Source organism: Carcharhinus amblyrhynchos, chromosome 14 (assembly GCF_965287045.1).
Source record: "Carcharhinus amblyrhynchos chromosome 14, sCarAmb.v2.hapA, whole genome shotgun sequence".
Taxonomy (NCBI): domain Eukaryota; kingdom Metazoa; phylum Chordata; class Chondrichthyes; order Carcharhiniformes; family Carcharhinidae; genus Carcharhinus; species Carcharhinus amblyrhynchos.
In genome coordinates, this window is record NC_137337.1 from 47,163,919 (window position 1) to 47,186,285 (window position 22,367).

At 43.9% G+C, this 22,367-nt stretch overlaps 1 protein-coding gene across 1 annotated transcript in view; it reads left to right on the forward strand.

Annotated features, from left to right (window-relative positions):
- The window catches only part of mia2 (MIA SH3 domain ER export factor 2), a 79,009-nt gene that overhangs the window by 27,362 nt on the left and 29,280 nt on the right, over positions 1-22,367 (forward strand). Inside the window, exons 7-15 of the mRNA XM_080202806.1 lie at positions 6,939-7,082; positions 7,228-7,249; positions 7,354-7,442; positions 8,417-8,494; positions 19,656-19,766; positions 19,914-19,985; positions 20,072-20,176; positions 21,179-21,301; positions 21,384-21,450. Of these exons, the coding sequence (XP_080058932.1) occupies positions 6,939-7,082; positions 7,228-7,249; positions 7,354-7,442; positions 8,417-8,494; positions 19,656-19,766; positions 19,914-19,985; positions 20,072-20,176; positions 21,179-21,301; positions 21,384-21,450 (811 nt within the window). The remainder of the gene's footprint in view (positions 1-6,938; positions 7,083-7,227; positions 7,250-7,353; positions 7,443-8,416; positions 8,495-19,655; positions 19,767-19,913; positions 19,986-20,071; positions 20,177-21,178; positions 21,302-21,383; positions 21,451-22,367) is intronic.

Here is a 22,367-nt window from a genome sequence, read left to right on the forward strand (position 1 = left end):
TGTAATATTAGCTTTCCTGGCCCCAGCATATCTGATACTTGAACCCTTATCGATTTGTGCCTTTATTCCTCAAGATTTGACTGTTTTGATGGTTTTTTGACAGGTCTCCCATCATTCATTGGTCCCGAGTTCAGCAACATGCCTCCTTAACACTAGGAGTACCTAGTGATATTTTCGTTCTTCAGTCCTAGTTTATTGTGCAGTCCCAACGTTAATCACTCCACATTAGGTAGCTATGCTTTCAAGTGCCTAGGCTATAAACACTGGACTTTTTTCACTAAAACATTAGGCCGCTCTCCCATTCTCCCTTTTGGACGCTCTTCAAAATCTACCTCTCACCATAAATTTCTTTTGATTGAACTCCTGTAAAGTGCTTTTGGATGCTTTCTTTATTCGTTTAAGAGTCATCCACATTGCAGTGGGTCTGACAAGGGTCTTTATAAGACCCTTGTCAGATCCCATGGAGTACTGTGCGCAGTTCTGGTGGCCTCACTACAGGAAGGATGTGGAAGCTATTGAGAGGGTGCAGAGGAGATTTACAAGGATGTTGCCTGGATTGGTTGGCATGCCTTATGAGGATAGGTTGAGGGAGCTAGGTCTTTTCTCCCTGGAGAGACGAAAATTGAGAGGCGACCTGATAGAGGTTTATAAGATGTTGAGAGGTACAGATAGGGTGGATTCTCGGAGGCTATTTCCCAGGGCTAAAACGAGAGGACACAGGTTTAGGACTAGAGGGCACAGCCTCAAGATAAGGGGGGGGCAGTATAGAACAGAGTTGAGGAGGAACTTCTTCACTCAAAGGGTGGTGAATCTCTGGAATTCTCTGCCCGTTGAAGTGGTGGAGGCTGCCTCGCTAAATATATTTAAGATGCGGGTAGATAGGTTTTTGATAGGCAAGGGGATTAAGGGTTATGGGGAGGAGGCGGGAACGTGGAACTGAGTCACAACAGATCAGCCATGATCTTATTGAATGGCAGGGCAGGCTCGAAGGGCTAGATGGCCTACTCCTGCTCCTATTTCTTATGTTCTTAGGTGCTGGGGAGCAGGTACAAAAGAGATGTCAGTGTAAAGTGTTACATTCATTGCTAGGGTATAGAGAAAGATCAACTTAATGCAAGGTAGGTCCATTCAAAAGTTTGCCATCACCAAGAAAGAAGCTGTTAGTGCCAGTGTTGCAGGTAAAATAATACCTCTGAGACTGTTAGTGAGTCAAAATGCAGTGGTTTTTATTTCAAAGCTCTGGTGTTCATTCAAGAGCTTTGAGAGAAGTAGGATTACCAAACTTCTCATAAAACACAAACACAAGTGGGCATTTATACATTATGAGTCATAGTGTCCATCATGATTCCAAGTTTCCCATTCCGGCCAGAACTCCAGGTCTTCCTTCCTTGGTCATGATACAGCCCCAGATTTAATCACTATTCACAGTCGTGAATCCCCAGTCCCCGTCATCGCCCCATCCCCTCCCCCTCCCCCTGTCCCCTCCGCCTCCCCCTGTCATCCCCCCACCCCCTCCCCTCCATCCTCTCCCCCCCCCGTCATCCCCCCCCCCCTCCCCTCCATCCTCTCCCCCCCCGTCATCCCCCCACCCCCTCCCCTCCATCCTCTCCCCCCCGTCATCCCCCCCTCCCCCCATCCCCTCCCCCCCGTCATCCCCCCCATCCCCTCCCCCTCCCCCCGTCACCCCCCATCCCCTCCCCCCGTCATCCCCCCATCCCCTCCCCCGTCATCCCCCCCATCCCCTCCCCCCGTCATCCCCCCAATACCCTCCCCCTCCCCCTGTCATCCCCCCAATCCCCTCCCCCTGTCATCCCCCCCAAATCCCCTCCCCCGTCATCCCCCCAATCCCCTCCCCCTCCCCCCGTCATCCCCCCAATCCCCTCCCCCTCAATACCCTCCCCCTCCCCCCGTCATCCCCCCAATCCCCTCCCCCTCAATACCCTCCCCCTCCCCCCGTCATCCCCCCCAATCCCCTCCCCCTGTCATCCCCCCAATCCCCTCCCCCTGTCATCCCCCCCAATCCCCTCCCCCGCCATCCCCCTCCCCCTGTCACCCCCCCTGTCACCCCCCCAATCCCCTCCCCCTCCCCCTCAATCCCCTCCCCCCGTCATCCCCCCAATCCCCTCCCCCTCAATATCCTCCCCCTCCCCCCGTCATCCCCCCCAATCCCCTCCCCCTGTCATCCCCCCCAATCCCCTCCCCCTCCCTCCGCCATCCCCCCATCCCCTCCCCCCGTCATCCCCCCAATCCACTCCCCCTCAATCCCCTCCCCCCGCCATCCCCCCCAATACCCTCCCCCTCCCCCTGTCATCCCCCCCAATCCCCTCCCCCTGTCATCCCCCCCAATCCCCTCCCGTCATCCCCCCCAAATCCCCTCCCCCTCAATCCCCTCCCCCCGCCATCCCCTCCCCCTCAATCCCCTCCCCCCGCCATCCCCCCCAATCCCCTCCCCCGCCATCCCCCCCAATCCCCTCCCCCTGTCATCCCCCCCCAATCCCCTCCCCCTCCCTCCACCATCCCCCATCCCCTCCCCCCGTCATCCCCTCCCCCTCCTCCCCATCATCCCCTCCCCCTGCCATCCCCCCCAGTCCCCTCCCCCCCATCCCCTCCCCCTCACCCTGTCATCCCCCCATCCCCTCCCCCCCCCACATCGTCCCCTCCCCCTCGTCATTCTCTCTTCCCCCCCCCCTCCCCTCTCCTCTCCCTCCGGACTCTCACCTTCCCTCCCCCGCATCCCCCCCCGCCCCCCCCCCCCGTATCCCCCCCATGCCATCCCTTCCCTCCTCCTCCCCCCCCGTATCCCCCGCCGTCCCCGTATCCACCCCCCCATCCCCTCCACCGTATCATCCCCCCATATCATCCCCTCCTCTGTATCCCCCCCATATCCCCCGCCGTCCCCTATCCCCAGATCCCCCAGCCCCTCCCTACCCCAGCCACCAAACTTCCTACATTTCCCCCATGTTTTCCTCTCACTTGTTGCTGCGCCACACACGCTGGAAGTGTGACCGGAAGTTGATGTTGTGCCGGTTGCCCTGTCACCCGGAGGTACAAAGAGCGGTCTGCGGGTTTTAAAGATGGCGGCCGGTCCGGAGGAACCGGGAGAGGATTGAGTGCGTGTGAGAACCGGAACCGGGAGCAGCAACAAGAAACCCATTCCCGGTACAGTCACCGTAACCCCGGGAATTACACCAATATCCCCGGTACAGTCACCGTAACCCCGGGAATTACACCAATATCCTTGATACAGTCAGTGTAATCCGGTCAATTACAGTATTTCCCCCCCCTCCCCCCGCCAGTGCAGAGTGCAGTTAGTGTAATCCCAGAAATTACGGTGATTTGCATTTGGCACAGTCAGTGTATTCCCGGGGATGATACCAAAATCACCCAGTATAATCAGTGTGATCCCAGGGATGCAGTAGTTACACCCCCCCGCTTCAAACAAGAAAAGTAATGGTCTGTAATTGCAGTTAAAGACCGTGTATAGTCGGTGTAATCCCGTGAGTTACAGTGATATTACCATGCTATGGTCAGGTTGTTCTGGGAATTGAGGTAATGTCCCCAGTACAATCCATAATCCCAGAAATTACACTAATATCCCTGGTACAATTAGTGTAATCTGGGCAATTACAGTAATAGTTTCACTACAGTCAGTGTAATCCTGGGAATTACAGTTATGTTGCTGGTACAGTCAATATAATCCTGGGAATTACATTAATATCCCAGTACAGTCAATGTAATCCTGGGAATTGCAATGACATCTCTCTCCCAACCAGCTCCACTGCCGCAAAACCTGTTTTTCCAGTGCTGAAATCCTCCCCCCGGATGCTGCTGACAAGATTAGCCTCTCTGGTGGTGTTGTTGATGTCTCTTTTGGTAGTTTTGGCAGTGTCATTTCCTCTATTTGTGTTAGTAAAATCACATCCTATTTTTGCACCTTTTCATAGTATTGCATAGTATTTATTTCCCGAAAATTCCCCATGTAACCCAATTGTTTCATACTTTTGTTAATGAGGTACTTTGTCACCTTATTTTAAACAGAATCGAGAAGGCTTTGGTGAAATTGCAAAACTGATTTTCTGCACAGATGCCAGAACTGAGAGGTGATATCTTTCAGAGATTGGCTCTGTTCTTCTTCTAATCCCATCAGCATATTCTTTTGTTCCTTTCTCCCATGTGTGTTTATCTAGCTTTTCCTTAAGTATTTCTATGCTATTCACCTCAGCTACTCAAGAAGAAATTAGATATAGTTCTTGGGGCAAGCAGGATGGGGGGGAAGGTGGGATCAGGATATTGAATTTGATGATCAGCCATGATCAAAATGAATAATGGAGCAGGGCTGAATGGCCTACTCCTTTTCTATGTGGTGGCAATTTCCATTTTCTAGCCTCTTTGTGGGTAAGGAGGATTTTTCTGATTCCGCTATGGATTAATTAGTGAAGATTTCAATTTATGGCCCTCTAGATCTGGCCTATGCCATACATGGAAATATCTTCTCTACGACTCATGTCAATTTCTTTGATAATCTTAAATATCTCTAGTAGGGCAACTCTTAGTCTAAACCTTTCTAGAGAAATGAGCCTGAACCTGTTCAATCTTTGATGATGGGTATAACATCTTGATCCTGGTATAATCCTAGTAATTCTTTATTTGCATCATCTACGGTGTCCTTTAATTGTTCGGGAACCAGAATTGCTTACCCCAAAGTATCATCTAGCCAAAGTTATTTGAAAATTTGACACAATTTCTCTGACTTTCAGCTCTATCCCTCTGGAAGTGAACTCCTGTGCATTTTATTTTAATTGTTTGTCACATTATATTACTACTTTTTGTGATTTATTTATCTCCGCCCCCAGATCCCTCTGCCAAATTTACACATTTCTTTGCCAAGTATGCAGCCTGTTCCTATCAAATAGTACCATCTCACACTTCGCTGCATTGAAGATTCCATTTACATGCCCATTCTGAGGTTTTCTAATCTCTTGCTGAAAGTTATTGCAGTGCTCTTCTGATTTGGTGTATCTGCAAATGCTATCATGATTCCAAGTACAAATCTTTTATTAAATAGCGGACAATTTTTCCATCACTTCCTGCTTTCTGCTGGTCTTTAACCCTTTGGCAGTATTATTGCGGGTGTAAGGGAGAGCCTCCCACAGGCCAGCTATGGAGTGGCTCATGCTGTACTAGTCTTCAACTTCACCCAGCTCTCATCTGTGGCTGTAAGTAGTTGTTAGCGTACAACAGCTGTCACAGCTGGTAAACCGCTTTGACAGGTGGGCTAATCCAGATGAGGGAAGCTGTTGGGTCACCTACCCCTTGGTGACTTTGTGATTTGTCTGCTCTGGCTTGACTCTGAGATGCATTCTCATAGTGGTCAAAGGAAACTCTACAAGATCACTCTAAAGGTTTCACTTAGGAGTTTTGAGATTGACTTTACACCCTGGGAGAAGCTCACCCAGGATCTCTGTCTGGTGCAACCAAGGAAAAACCAGTGCAGCTTCCTTCAAAGGCAAGCGCACAGCAGAGACAAAAAAGGATACCAGGAGAGGACATCTCAATCCAGCAACTCGTCTAGATCTCAGCCATGCCTCCAGTATCCTGTCCTGTTTATAGCAGAACCTCCTGGACACAAATTGACCAAAGCAGTGATCTAAATACCCTCTGGAATCCTACTAAACACCCCAGATGATGAGCATGGTCATCTTTGCCTTGAAGAACACTCGAGTATTATCAGTAGAACTTGGGCAATGATAATATTAACCCCTCTGGTACTGTTGGTAATATTACCCCAGCTGCCACTGGCACTTTTGGTTAAATCAAGTTTTGATTTGATTTAATTTATTATTGTCACATTTATTAACATACAGTGAAAAGTATTGTTTCTTGTGCACTATACAGACAAAGTAAACCGTTCAAAGGGAAGGAAACAAGAGAGTGCAGAATGTTACAGTCATAGCTAGAGTGTAGAGAAAGATCAAGTTAATGCAAGATAAGTCCCTTCAAAAATTTGACAGCAGCAGGGAAGAAGCTGTTCTTGAGTCAGTTGGTACGTGACCTCAGACTTTTGTATCCTTTTCCCAAAGGAAGAAGGTGGAAGAGAGAATGTCCAGGGTGCGTGGGGTCCTTAATTATGCTAGCTGCTTTGTGAGGCAATGGGAAGTGTAGACAGAGTCAGTGGATGAGAGGCTGGTTTGCTTGATGGATTAGGCTACATTCATGACCTTTTGTAGATCCTTGCCATCTTGAGCAGAGCAGGAGCCTTACCAAGCTGTGATGCAACTAGACGGAGTGCTTTCTATGGTGCGTCTGCTTCCTGAAGTCGGTGACAATCTCCTTTGTGTTATTGACATTGAGGGAGAGATTATTGTTGCCGCACCAGTTCACCAGATTCTCTATCTCATTTATTTATTGTCTCGTCGTCGTTTGAGATCCAACTCACTATGGTAGTGTCATCAGCAAACTTGAAAATCGAATTGGAGTGGAATTTGGCCTCATATTCATAGGTATATAAGGAGTATAGTGGTAGGCTGAGAACACGCCCTCGCAGGGCACCAGTGTTGAGGATGATTGTGGAGGAGGTGTTGTTGCCTATCTTTACTGATTGTGGCCTGTGAGTTAGGAAGTTCAGGATCCAGTCATAGAGGGAGTTGTTTCATACAGCATGTCCAGTAGTACTGTTTATATTGTTACTGCTCTTGAGAATATTACACTGACACTGTTAAATAAAATTTCCCCCTCTAATGTAATATTTACCCCTGCTCTAGGTATTATCCAATTATCAAGTTATTAGACTTATTTTGACTGTTAATGTTGCTGTTACTGTTGGTAATATTACCTCCTGCATAACTATTGATATTATTACCCTTACTCAGGGTATTACTGCTGCTGGTGCTAATTGCAACCTTGTCCCTGCTCTTGAGTGATGCCATTTTTTTTCTCAGTTCTATCAGAAGGTGATGGATACATTGTCTGAAGATCCTGGAGCTGCTTTGAACCTGCGTGGTACTTACCCTGAATTGTTCCTGATTCCAGCTGTGGTGGGGATTGTTACCACGTTGCTGTTTATACACAGGACTTGCCTCGCAGTAAGTATGTTTGTTGCAGCCAATTATTTTACATCAGTGAGTGTTAGATATAAAATCAATGCATCAAAAGATTTTGGAGATAATGGTGCTTCATGTAATGCTTTCTGTGGGCTACACCCTAACCAATGGTATATTTTCTTTTTAGGTCAAAAGCAGAAGGTACTTGGGTGAGTCACTTAAGATTGTAGGTGTAGCATTCTGTTGCAAGTAATTTTACGTCTGTAATTTAATCAGTTCACCTTTGAGATCTGTAATTTGAATTCCTTTTTAGGGAGAGAGAAACAACTAGCAGGAAAAGTTTCTCAACTACTTGATGAGAAGTGCAAAGTTCTCGAACGACTTAGTGATTGCACAGAAAAGGTATGTGCAGCAAATTGGGTTATTTCTTACTAACTGCTGAATTGTTACTCTTATTATAAATAGAAGCATACATAGAAACTTGAAGCAGGAATTGGCCCTTCGAACCTACTCCACCATTCATTTTGAATGTGGCTGGTCTTATTCAGTAGCCTGATCTTGCCTTCCTCATCATATCCCTTGATCCCTTTAGCCCCAAGAGCTATATCTAATTCCATCTTAAAATCGCACTATGTTTTGGCCTCATCTACTTTCTGTAATAGTGAGTTCCACAGATTCACCATTCTTTGGGTGAAAAAATTTCTCCTCACATCAATCCTAAAAGGTTTATTCCTTATCCTCAAACCATGACCCCTAGTTCTGGACTCCCCCATTCTGAATCTACTGTCTAATCCTGTTGGAATTTTATAACTTTTTATGTGATCCCTTCTTCTAAACTCCAATGAATGTAATCCTAACCTATTTAGTCTTTCCTCATAGGACAGTCCTGCCATCCCAGGAATCAGCCTCGTAAACCTTCACTGTACTCCCTCTATAGCAAGAACACTCTTCCTCAGAGAAGGACACCAAAACTGCATACAGTAGTCTATATGTGGCCTCACCAACATCCTATACAATTGCAGTAAAAATCCCCATTCCGATACACAACACCTCTCGCTATGAAGGCAAAAATACCTCTTATTTACTGCCAGCTGCACCTGCACGGTTATTTTCAGTGACTAATGCATGAGAGCACCAAGGTCCTGCTAACCAATGAAGTGCTAGTCAGTTAAAAGCTTCCACTTTGGAATACTGCTCCTTTTAATATTCCATTTAAAAGGAGTGCTGTGGCATTTTTAAATTCCATTAGTTTACTGTAATTTAGCATCCAGAACGTATTTGAGCTCTCAAAATTTTTACATAGATCTTAATATATTTTCAGATCTACCTAGATGATTTATTTGCCCATAATTTAGCACAAATGTCCTCATTTTCAGTACAAAGAATTTGAAGCTTCTGTGAAGAATGCTGCTGACTTAAAAGAATCAACAGAAACAAGTACTTTACATCTTCAGGTAAGAATACTATGAAATAGGTTTCAGGAAAATTATTTGATAAAGATAGCCAGAAGATTGAATTTGAAGGATGACAGTTTGAAATTGAGTCTTTAGAAATGTAACCCAAAGATCTACTGACAAGTCAAATTCCATGAGGATCTGTTCTGCTTTCTTTCCTGTTTCTGTGAATAATAATGGAGGATTAATGGCCCAAATCTTCCAGTCCTGATAGCGGCGAATGCTGGGATGTTCATCGTTATTGAGGAAGCAACAAAACCAGTTCTTGTGCCTGCAGTTTGCCAAAAATCGTTCTGTGGAAGTGTATGCTGACGTAGTAACCCGAGCATTTATGATACTAAGGAGCCAGAAATGTGGTTATTTGGGGGAGGGAGAATGAGGTGTGAGGAGAGCAGTAGACAAGTGGGGAACCTTGAATTAAAATAGATGAGAGTCAGTTTAAAAACACTGAAATTACTGAACTAAAGGGCAGACCTCAAGGGCCACATCATCAGCTCGTGACATAAGAGGGCATGGCATTTCTGGAATTACACCTTGCCAGTGGATCCAAGCTGTAGCCAGGAGAGCAAGTTCCCACTACAGCTTCTTGAAATGGTAAACATGTAATTTGAAATGCAACCGGCAGCATAAACCACAGCTTCAACACTGACAAGACAAATAGGACCAAAGTATTTGTAGGATTTGCAGAAGTCTAGCAGCTTAAAAAAGGTGGGACAGTTTTTCTGGCAGGCCTACAGCACATTTATGATTTTTAAAGCTGAATATGTTATCTGTGACATACAATATTGGAGTGTGGAGTTTTGGTAGTACAGACTTTTGATTGGGGGTAGTCGTCGAACTCCAGGACGTAACCAGCAGGGTTGATAAGGGTGAGCCAGTAGATGTTGTAAATTTGGATTTTCAAAATGGATTTCAGTATTTTCCTTTACACAAGATAAGGCCTTGAGGTTGGGGTAATATATTAGGACAGAGAACATATAATATGAAATAGGATTAGGAGTAAACCATACTACCCCTTGAACCAGCTTTGGCATTGAATATGACCACGACTGATCTTCTATCTCAATTTTGTTTTCCCGTTTTTCAAAAAGTTTTTAGGTTTATTTATTAGTCACAAGTAAGGCTTACATTAACATTGCAATGAAGTTACTGTGAAATTCCCCAAGTCACCACAGCTCCAGCACCTGTTCGGGTCAATGCACTTAACCAGCATGTCTTTGGACAGTGGGAGGAAACTGGAGCACCGAGAGGAAACCAACATAGACACGGGGAGAACATGCAAACTTCACACAGACAGTGACCTAAGCTGGGAATCAAACCTGGGTCCCTGGCCTGTGAGGCAACAATGCTAACCACCGTGCCACTATGCCGCCCGACCTTGATTCCTTGAGAGACCAAACACCCTTATGTCTTAGTCGCAATATACAAGCATCCACAACCCTCCGGGGAGGACAATTCAAAAAGATTCTTGACTTGTCTCCTCATCTTTAAAAGATCAACCTCTAATCCTAATTGTGCCAATGTTCTAGCTTCCCATATCAGGGAAGCAATCTCTCAGTTAATACAATGCAAGTCCTTCAGAATCTTGCAGCTTCAATGAGATAATTTCTCATTTACAACTCCAGAGAATATAGATCCCAATTTACTCAGCCTGTCATCCCAGCAGTACAGTCTCCAATGAAAGTATATCTTAAAAGTGGAGACCAAAACTGTTCACAGTATTGCAGGTGTGATCTTACCAAAGCCCTGTACAATTCTAGCAAGACTTCCCCAATCCCCTTGGACAACATGTTTTTTTTTTAACTACCTAATAGCTTGCCATGCTGCATGCTAATGTTGTGCAGAGGCAATATACAGTGAGCTGCTGAAAGTCACAGACGTAAACTTTTAAGATATACTTTCATTGGAGACTGTACTGCTGGGATGACAGGCTGAGTAAATTGGGATCTATATTCTCTGGAGTTGTAAATGAGAAATTATCTCATTGAAGCTGCAAGATTCTGAAGGACTTGCATTGTATTAACTGAGAGATTGCTTCCCTGATATGGGAAGCTAGAACATTGGCACAATTAGGATTAGAGGTTGATCTTTTAAAGGTGAGGAGACAAGTCAAGAATCTTTTTGAATTGTCCTCCCCGGAGGGTTGTGGATGCTTGTATATTGCGACTAAGACATAAGGGTGTTTGGTCTCTCAAGGAATCAAGGTCGGGCGGCATAGTGGCACGGTGGTTAGCATTGTTGCCTCACAGGCCAGGGACCCAGGTTTGATTCCCAGCTTAGGTCACTGTCTGTGTGAAGTTTGCATGTTCTCCCCGTGTCTATGTTGGTTTCCTCTCGGTGCTCCAGTTTCCTCCCACTGTCCAAAGACATGCTGGTTAAGTGCATTGACCCGAACAGGCGCTGGAGCTGTGGTGACTCGGGGAATTTCACAGTAACTTCATTGCAATGTTAATGTAAGCCTTACTTGTGACTAACGCTGTTTCTTTTTTCACTCTTTCCATACTCACTGCTGAGAATTTCCAACATTCTCTGTTTTTATTATTGCTAAGTTTCTGTTTTCGTTGTGCAGGTACACCCAAGTCAACATTTAGAAACCTCATACCATTAAAAAAATTCTGCTTTTTATTTCTTATTGTCAAAGTGAAAAACCTCTCACTTCTCACAGTATACTCTATCTTCCAAATTGTTGCCCCCCCCCCCCCCCCACACACACACACACACACACACACACACAACTTAGCCTGTTTATGTCTCTTTACAGCCTCTTGATTCATATCCCCACATCATGCGACAGGCAGTGGCATAGCACTAATTTCACTGGACTAGTAATCGAGAGACCCAGGCAGCTGATGGAATTAAAATCCTACTGACAAATTTCCAATTAAAAACTAGTTTCAGTAAAGGTGGCCATGAAATGGTGGCATGGGAGGCGTGCCTTAGGTTGAGGGACGAAAAATTAACGTTTTTTGTCCCTGGAGAGACGAAGGTTGAGGGGCAACCTGATAGAGGTTTATAAAATGTTGAGAGGAATAGATAGGGTGGATTCTCGGAGGCTATTTTCCAGGGCTGAAATGGTTGCTACGAGAGGACACAGGTTTAAGGTGCTGGGAAACAAGTACAGAGGAGATGTTAGGGGTAAGTTTTTCACTCAGAGGGTGGTGAGTGAGTGGAATCGGCTGCCATCGGTGGTGTTAGAGGCGAACTCGCTGGGGTCTTTTAAAAGACTTCTGGATGAGTCCATGGGATCTAATGGGATTGGGAGTTACAGATAGTTCTATGGCCTGGTAGGTATGGATATGATCGGCGCAATGTGTGGGCCGAAGGGCCTGTTTGTGCTGTAGTGTTCTATATTCTATGTTCTAAATCATTGTTGTAAAAACCCATCTGCTGTACTGACGTCCTTTAGAGAAGCATATCTGCCATCTTTAAGTAGGTCTGACCTACTTGGGGATGGCACAGTGTTGGCAGTGCTGCCTCACAGCGCCAGGAACCTGGGTTCAATTCCCGGCTTGGGTCACTGTCTGTGCGGAGTTTGCACATCCTCTCATGTCTGCGTGGCTTTCCTCCGGGTGCCCCAGTTTCCCCCCACTCTTGAGATGTGCGGGTTAGGTGGATTGGCCATGCTAAATTGTCCCTTAGTGTCAGTGGGATTAGAACAGTAAATACGTGGGGTTAAGGGGATAGGGTCTGGGTGGGCTTTTTGTCAGTGCAGGCTCGATGGGCCAAATGGCCTCCTTCTGCACTGTAGGGCTTCTATGATTCTGTGACTCCAGATCCACAGCAATGTGGTTGTCTCCTGAATGCCCGCTGAAATGGCAAAGCAAGCCATTCGGTTGTGTGAAACTGTTACAGAAAAGTTGGTAAGGAATGAAACTGTACCACAGCACCAAAAACAATAATGGCACATCCATTTCTGTCATCCCTGCAAAGTAGTCATTACTGACATTTGGGGCTTGTGACAAAATTATTAGAGCTGTTCCTTAAACTAATCGAGCAACGGCCTGACATTGTATACTCATGGATTCGTTCTTCACTCACTTTACCACCAACACACAGTGGCAGCAATATGCACAATCTACAACAACTCGCCAAAGGTCCTGCGACAGTACGTTCCAAACCTGTGATACTCCTGGCTTCTTTGTCTAAATCACTTAGATACATTATTAGTAATTGAGATTAACATCATTGATCCCCTACTAGTTGCAACCTGTCAAAGTAATAATGTTCCATTTACCTCGATTCTCTGCCTTCAATTCTGTTGAGCAATTCTCAATCATTGCTAAAATATTACCCCCAACTCTGTGACTCCTTACCTTGCGGATTGATTCTTTGTGTGGTACCTTAATAGATACCTTTTGGAAATTTAAGTATATTACATCTACTGGCTCTCTTTTGTAACACTTACTAATTACATCCTCAAAAAAACGCTATGGTCAGATTTTTGTGGAGTCAGGCTAATTCCAAAATTCTAAAAATGGTGCCTGGGACCCAGATGTGGAAGTCCAAATCCCATCTCTGGAAGATCCCATTTTTGCCAGCAGGAGGAAGGAGATGCAATGTGAATCACGCAGGCGGGCAACCCAAACTCAGCACTAATTAAATGGCCTTACTGAGTGCAAACAGACCCCATTTTGGCTGTTTCAGAGAGGGAATCACAAATTGATAGAGGAAATGTAGATACTCTTTAAGGTTGGATAAGGCCTACTGCATAAGGTGTATTGAAGTGTCATGGTTTGAAGTTATTTCATTTCCCAGCCTTTAAAGATATAAAAACTTGGCTAAAAGAAAACAGACACACCCTTCTGGAATGCATTGATTAGCAACCTTTAGGAAAGACCATTGCCTCTATTCCTGCAGTTTCGATTGACTTCAGTGTTGATATTTCTCGAGCTATTAATACAGCTGATCTATTATGGCTGAGTTTCAAAAGCTCCATAGTCACTTAGCTTAGACAAATCACATTTAAAAGGTTACTAAAAGAATAGCTGTCTTTGTGGTTACTGAAGAGAAGCATTGTTTTTATAGCAATCCACTTGAAGGGATTAAAAGAATTTGGGTTTCGTGAAATTTTTTTTGCTGTTACAAGTCAGTATATATAAGAGTGCTGTTAGATTGTTTGACGCTTTTTTCATTTTCACATGACTCCTGAGGTCTGCCCATAGAGGATATTAGTTGCATGATTATGGAAGTGGCATGACAGGTATGAAGTGGCATGGGTTGGGAGGATGAGGGATTTTCTGAGGCTGTAAATAAAAGTTTTATAAAATCAGCCTGCCTCGGCACCTGTGGCTGCCTCCAGAGGGCAGCAGGTCCGATTTGATCACACCCCCTCCTACCCAGTGAAAACTGCGTGCGCAGGTGTTGTTTTTATGGAGGCAGGTCTGCCACCTTGTGATAGTTCCTGACTTGAACTTCCTGCCTCCTTGGTGAAAACCTGGCTCTGTATTTGCTAAATATAATCTCCATTTTTAAAACCATGTTGATATGGTCAGACCAAGCTGCGATTTTCTAATGTCATATATGGAATTTCTGTGTTTTATTGTCTATGATCAAAGTGTTTTTACACAAAAACAAATAATGAAGAAAAGTACCTGCCCTCCAAGCCCGCGCCGTTTGTAATGCCTTAACTGAACTTAAAAAAAACACCTTCTGCCCTTACTCGGTCCATTTCCCTCTATTCTCTTCCTATTCGTGTACCCATCCGTATGCCTCTTAAATGTTGCTCATATGCCTGCTTTTACCACCTCCTTTGGCAGCATGCTCCAGGTACCCACCACTCTGTATGAAAAACCTCTCCTGCATATCTTTCCCACTCTCACCTTGAACATGTGCCCTATTGTAATTGACACTTCCACCCTGGTCTTCCCCAGTCCATTTTTCCAGTGAAAACAATCCTAGTTTATTCAACCTCTCCTCATCCTCGAGGCTGGGCAACATCCTGGTGAATATTTAAGGTTAGTGCATTTTCTTGTTCTCACAGGGTTGTCCCCAGTTTAAATGGGCACTGCCATTGTGCCCAGTGGGCAGTGCAAGGTGCCAGGCTGGCACTGCCCAAGGGGCAGCCCTGTGCCCACTCCCCCCACAACTTCCCAGGGGGCCTCAATGGCCTTCAACTCAACCAGCGAGGCCATCATGCCCGGTCCCTGTTACTGGGAACCATACGTAACCCCTGGGGTGTGGACCTCCATGGCAGGGTCAAAAACATCAGGGAGCCCGGATGATATTGTCCCAGGCTCACTAAAGAGATGCAAATTGTGATTTGCATATCGTAATCGGCCTTGTGTTCTTCTCTGGCACGAGGCTGATTTTGCTTTCTTTGGGCCCAAAAAGCCTGTTATGAAAGTCAGGTGATCAGGAGCCCAGCATCATTGTGAAGAATAATCCCAGGCAGGGGACAGGAAGAGGTATCAAAAGAAGAGTTTCTGAGAGGGGAAAAGAAGGCAAAAGTAGAGAAATTAAAAAGGCAAAAGCAGAGAAAAGTGAATTCAAACAGGAAAAGGGCTGTGGATGACAGACTTAGTGAAGAATCAAAACTGAAGAATCAAAAAGGCAGCCAAATATTGATGACACCATGTTGCAGGCCGTAGGGGAAAAGGGACTCCTTTTAGAGCAGTAATTGTTTGCCTGGTGTGGCCAAAGCTGAAATTGTGCTTGCGTGATGGTATTTGAGTGTATCCTTGGGAATGGAATCTTGGAAGACCAGATTGAAATCGTGTGGGTTGGGCCATTATTGATGGCATATGAATTGTAGCCACCTTTGAAGGGTATTCCAAGTTTAGATCTTTATGGATAAAATCCCTTATAAAAGAGACAGAGTTTTGGTGAGATTGGTGACTCAGTGTTACTGATGTCTGGGTGAGTTGTCGAGAAATCTGTGGATCCTGTCTTGGTCACATTTGTCATTTATCATGTAGTGTGGTGTGTTTGCTTGTTAATTCACGTACATTATAATAACCCTGAATGTTGAGTATAAGATAAACATCTACATAAAACACTACAGCACAAACAGGCCCTTAGGCCCACATCAACGGAGACGAAGTGGAAATGGTCGTGAGCTTTAAGTTCCTAGGTGTTCAGATCATCAATAACCTGCCCTGGTCCCTCCATGCCAACGCTGTAGTTAAGAAAGCCCACCATCCATCTATTTCCTCAGGAGGCTGAGGAAATTTGGCATGTCTGCTATGACTCGATGCACCATAGAAAGTGTTCGTTCTGGTTGCATCACAACTTGGTTTGGCTGCTGCTCTGTCCAAGACTGCAAAGAGTTGTGAATGAAGCCTTGTCCATCATGCAAACCAGCTTCCCATCCATTGACTCTGTCTACACTTCCCGCTGCCTTGGAAAAGCTGCCAGCATAACCAAGGACTCCACGCACCCTGGACATACTCTCGCCTTCTTCAGTTGGGAAAAAGATACAGATGTCTGACAACATGTACTAATCAACTAAAGAACAGCTTCTTCCCTGCTGCCATCAGACATTTGAATGGACCTACCTCATATTAAGTTGAACTTTCTCTGCACCCTAGCTATGACTGTAACACTACATTCTGCACCCTCCTTTCCTTTTCTGTGTATGGTATGCTTTGGATAGCACACAAGAAACAATACTTTTCACTGTATTCAAATACATGTGACAATAATAAATCAAATCAAATATTATAAATGATTTTGTCTTTCTGACTGTGAATTGTAAAGTTTACTTTTGTTCAAAACCAATTGCGTGCCTTTATTCAGTTAGCCTTGAATTTCAAACTTAGTCTACTTTGAACAAAACATTATTGGTCCCTGGCCAAATCTTGCCAAAAACCTGGAGTTTTTGCCAAAGATCATAACATTTCTTGGATGAATTGATGATGCTTTAGCTGGAGAGGAGGCCTTGTAAAAGCAGAGGCTTCATGTAATCGAATTGCCAGAAGGGTGACTCTCCAATTTGAACAGGTTGCTGGGAGAATCCTCCTCCCGTTATCAAGATGTAGAAGCTTATTAGCTCAGCAGCGTTTTAATGGCTTTCAGATAATGTTTCTGATAGTATCATGAAAGCTTCTGCTGTTATTATTTTAAATGGAGGTAACAAACATGGCTACCTTAGCCAAGTGACCTGTGACAAGCCTATTGTTCTTTTCCAGAAAAGTTGATGTGTTAGGTTGCTAAACACCCTATATTGTGGAGACATCTAGTCTTTTGTGTTTGGGATGAGGAGCTATCACAATACAATGAAAGGTTAATGAGAACCATTTCATATTCATTGAGCTTCAGGCTTTCTATTGTCCATGGGAAGCAGAAAAGATGAGCCAACTGTTTTATTATAGTGTTTTCTGTTGATGGTGCATCCTTAACAAACGGATGTGTGAATTTCATAAGTGGCTATGATTGCCACTTGATTTTAAGTAGTTATTTGCTTGGGTTTCAAGACTGACTGGGGCCAAGTCACAGGATATGCTACAGCCACCTTAAATAGTTTTTGATGTTTGAAATTTAGTGAGGAAAATCATTTAAATTCGTAATATCTTCATGCCTACATTGGCTATGACATTAGTATATTGTTGATTATTCTTAATAATAGATTTCAGCATTTTTCTAATGACTGATTTCAGGCTAACTATCCTGCAGTTTTGTTTTGTTTGTCTGTCTTTACTTGAATAGCAGAGCTAAATTTGTTACCTTCCAATCATTGGGAGAATTCTATAATATAGGGAAGCTTGCAAAATCATAACCAGTGTATCCACTATTTTTGCAGTTACCTCTTTTTGAATCCTAGAATGTAGACCATCTGGTCCTGGGGATTTATCGAATTTTTGTCCCTGAGGTTTCTCCAATACTTCCTCTCTGCTGACAATTACTTTAATTTTCTCATTATTATTAGCCCTTGGTTACCTTTTGCTTCCTGGTATATAATTTCTGTCCTCCTATTGTGAAGATGTTTAAAAAGATCAATGTTCAAAGTCGCTATCATTTCCTCATTTACTCTGATAATTTCACCTGTCTGTGCCTCTAAGGGACCAATGTTTACTTTAGCTACTCTCCTTTTATTATATACTTGTAAAGTATTTGGTTAAAAGATAGAAAACACAGTAGGGATAAACAGTTCATTTTCAGGTTGGCAGTAGTGGCAGTGTGTACCATCTACAAGATTCACTGCAGGAACTAACCAAGGCTCCTTTGGTAGTATTTTCCAAACCCATGACTGCTATCATCTAGAAGAACAAGAGCAGCAGGTACTTGGGAATGCCACCAACTGGAAGTTTCTTGCAAAGTCACTCACTATCTTGACATCGCCAGGATACCCCATGTGCAGGGCCACCTTTGCAATGTTGGCCTGGATGCCATGCAATGCCAGCACCCACCTCATGCGACTGAAGGCTGTGGGACACCTCTGCAGTTTCAGGATTGTTGCTGACCCCGCCATCTGCGATCCCTGGCTCTGCACCTGCATCTCCAAAAGCTTTGGGAGAACTGAGCCCAGCGGCCTGGCACCTGGCTGGGGGCCAACTGTGTCCTTGGCTCCGGGAGACCTCCGCCTACCTGAGCCTTTGGATGTTTCCACTTACACCTGATGTACATCTGCGGCTGTATTGTGCGCACCAGAAAATGTCCCAGAAGCATCACCACTAACATGTCCGTCAAGGTGACTATATCTGAAATGGTGGATGGTGTGTGTGATATTTGTGTCGACTGGTAGGTGTCTTCCTCCGAGGCTCCTTTGAGGCTTTCCTCCAGGTCCTCAATGGGCGGGGGTAGTCACAGAGGTTGACTCCTAATGGCCTGGCTTCATCGAGGTTGTCTCCTGTAATGAAGGATACGTGATTCAGTGCAAGGGAGGGACGAGTATCTGGGCAGATTGCAACTTGGGTCACAGGAATAAAGTCTTTGTGGCTCCTCACTTCTGTGGCACATGCTGACCTGTCTGTCAGTCATAGCTTTATCCTCAGCCTTCCCAGAGAGCTCCACGGCACGCTCTTTGATTAGTATGAGGAGACACAGCTTAGAGACCCCACTTCTGGTCTTCCCCTGCTCTCTCCTGTTTTGGGCCATCTTCCCCTGTGGGAGAAAAGGAAGGTTTGAAAGTGTGATGGCTGGAAAGCAGCAGTATGTTCAGAGGGGCAGCAATTGGGTGCCTCAGCAGGCAGGGGTTGTGATGGGAGCTGCCAGAGTGGTTGCAAGATGGTGCTGGAAGTCCGCAGGGTGTTAGGGACTGGATTGATGTGGACATTTCAGGCATGAAATGTGGGACTTTTGGCAGGCTGGGATGGACACTCGCCCTTGCTGCCAAGCTTCGGACCTCTGTGTCAGTGTGCGCGCACTGACAGCCACTGCCACTATTAACCAGGGTGCATTACCAGCCTGACCTCTGGACCTCCAATCATCCCTGAAGAAGAAGGTGGCCCTCCTCTCCTCCATGGTGTCCAGCAGCTATCCCAACCCTCCCTCCATAAATCGTGGAACTGCTCTCTGAGGTGCTATTTTCCTGGTCTGATTGACTGTGAGTGCATTGTTAGTGTTTAAATGCAACTCACCATTGTTAATGGTGTGCAGCTGCGGCCACTTCAGGTGAATCACATGCCTGGAACTCTATAATGGCGTGATTCGTATGGATGTTCTTTCACTGCACTGTGTGTTGAAAGATTGCGATGCAGAGCGCGGCCAAGAGACCAGCATCAAACACCCCCGTTTTCTCACTGTTATGACAGAATATTTTGAGAAAATTATACCCTATGTATTTCAGGCCATAGCATCAATTATCCAGGAGAAAGATGTAATATGAGTTGGCCGTGATTAATGATGATTGAGATATAAAATATTTGATTAGGAATATCAACATCATGTTTTGTAGATTTTTAACATAAATATTTTAAACTAAGCCCTCTTCCCTAATTTTTTTAAATGATTCTCCTATTGTTGGTACCTTTGTATGCTGCATGTTTTTAGGAAAGAGGAAGATTTGAGATCTGATTGCTGCAACAAGAGGATGTAGATACTAATCTGATTAAAATGTTTTAATTGTCTCTAGTTCCAGTTGAAAAGTCTTCATTCTAGTTTTCAGATAGTAACAAAACAAAGTCTGAAAGATTTTGAGAGCAAGCTTTTATTTCAATTGAGTTAAGCTTTTATGTACAAATCAGATGGTACTAAAACCCCAGTTTCATTTATCAAACTTTTTTAGGACACATATGCCAAATTGGATAAATCGAATACCAATCTTAGACAGACCATTGATCAGTTTGTGCAGGATCTAGAGGAAGAAAAACAAACAAGATCACAAAATAGCAATCTGGTATGTAATAACTGTACGTTTCCACTTTTATTTACATCCACTATTAATTATGTTTATAACATAATTGTTATAAAAAATGTTCTCAAATGGGTGAACATTAAGAGACATAGGTCCTGTGCAGATTTAATTGCAATTTACTCCTTGCAGCTTACAGAAATCCAAGCAAATTTAACTGCCCTACAAAATGAAGCACAGAATCTTAAAATTCAACTTGAAGAGGTAAGAGTTAGAACATGTGATTAAATAACATTGCTAATTTTTTAGTGTTATTTTGAAGAAAAACAAATCTGACTCTGTGTTTTAAGGCTAAAAATGAATTAAAAGGAATTCAGAATAATAATTCAAGACATCAGGAATCATTCCAAACTGCACAAGAGGAAAATTATCATCTTCAGCAAAGCAAAGAACAGGTATGACTAACATTTCTCTCAAACATTTCATGTTATCTCCTACTCTTTATAAAATCTAATGCCCCATTGAACTTTGTTCCCTGAAAAATGTTTGCTGATATATTGTACAGAATGGCAATGAGCAATGACAAATTATGTTATGGCAGTCCATTGCAGATTTAGTTAAGGATAGTTTTTTTTTAAACTTTTATCAAATTTTCTTGTCTTAAAGTACTTTTCCCTGTTTGTGGTATTTTATTTTCAGATTTCTTTTCTAGGCCATCTTGTACATAAACTGTTTTCCTTATAAAATGACAGCTGATCTTCTCCAAGCTGCTCTCCGTGCAGCATCTAGTGGCTTGAAGAGAATCGTAGAATTCCTACAGTGCAGAACGAGGCCATTTGGCCCATTGAGCCCGCACCAACAACAATCCCACTCAGGTCCTATCCCCATAACCCCCTATATTTACCCTGCAGTCCAATTTCCCTGACATCAAGGGGCAATTTTGTGTGGCTAATCAACCTAACCCACACATCTTTGAAGATGTTGAGGTTAACTTTGCTGCCACTGTTCCCATCTCAATGAGGCAGTGCCTATGTCCCAGTCAACAGTTCTTGATAAGTGTTCTGATTACTTTGGGAATTTGTTTTTTCGCAATTATGGTTCAAATCTGTGGCCTACCTGTTCACTGCAGTGTATTTTTGCCCAAAGTTACCACATTTTCTTCAACAGAATGTTGCTGTATATTTTCCCCTTGGTCCCGTTTTACCATTTGTCCTTTTTTAACCCATGATGCTTTGTGTTTCCTCAGCTAACCTCAGAGAGCAGTTGAGAGAGATGTTCTCAACTATCAATTAGGAAGCTGGCCTAATCCTCTGCTTTTTTTTTATAACTACATGGATAATCTAATCCTTAAAACTGAGATAATAATTCCTGATTATTCATACATGCAAAACATTTTATCTAATATATGGTGTATGGAGGGTGCCTTTTAACCTATTCTCCTAATTATTATTCTGTAGCTACTGCAAGAATCAGAAGGATGGAAGGAACGTTACAGTGAACTTACTGAACAAATTAAATTATGTGAGAGGTCTCAGAAGGATATGCAGGGCGTTCTTGCAACTAAAGACGATGAGGTTAAGGTAAGGGTATGTTCCTATCAAATTAAACAAGAATGCAGACGTTGCTCAAAAATGTCCATTTTTAATATTTCTTTACTCTCAGGCTCTGACAAGCTGCCTTCTCAAGATGAGGTTGTGGAATCCGACTGAAGAAGATAATCCTACTAAAGGTAATAACAATGACAAAATGATGTTAAAACTGAAAATGGAGACACTCAGTAATTGAATCAGTGAGCTAATATCAAGATAGTTGATATCTATCAAGATAATATTTTTTAATATCTTTTCAATCAGACTTCACTTGAAGAGTAAAACCTGGTTGCTAATATGTGCTCTTACTAGATTCAGCAATAATCTGGAAAAGAACACAAGAAATGGGAGTAGGAAAAAACTACACAGCCCCTCGGGCCTGGTCCACCATTCAATAAGATCATGGCTATCTTGGACTTCAACACCACTTTCCCACTGCTCCCCATATCTTTTATTCCCTGAGAGACCAAAGATCTCTTTTTATTGCAACCTTCAATATATTCAATGATGGCATGTCCACCACCCCTGAGAATGGAGAATTTCACAGATTTTACAACCTTTTGAATGAAGAAATTTCTCCTCACATCAAAGCTAAATGATTGACTCCTTATTCTGAAACTGTTTCCCGCTTATTATAAATTCTCCAGCAAGGGGAAACAATAGGTGGGATTCTCCAGCCAGCAGGATTCTCCCATCCCACTGCGGTGGATGGAGATTTGGCTAATTGTCAAATTCTCTGTCCTCTCTGGTAGCGTCAGCGGGGCATGAACGTTCCATCCATCCAGTGTCTCAGTATCTACCCTGTTAAGTCCCTTCATAATCTTCAATGTTTCAATGACATCACCCTTCTTTCTTCCAAAGTTCAGAGAATATAGACCTAACTTACTCAGCTTCATCATCAGACAACATTCTCATCCCAGTAATCACTAATGAACCTTCACTGTACTGCCTCCAATGCAAGTATGTTCTTTCAACAAAATTCACACAATATTCCAGGTGGGATTTCACAGGACTTCTTTATTCTTGTACTCCAGTCCCGTTGCTATAAAGGCCAACA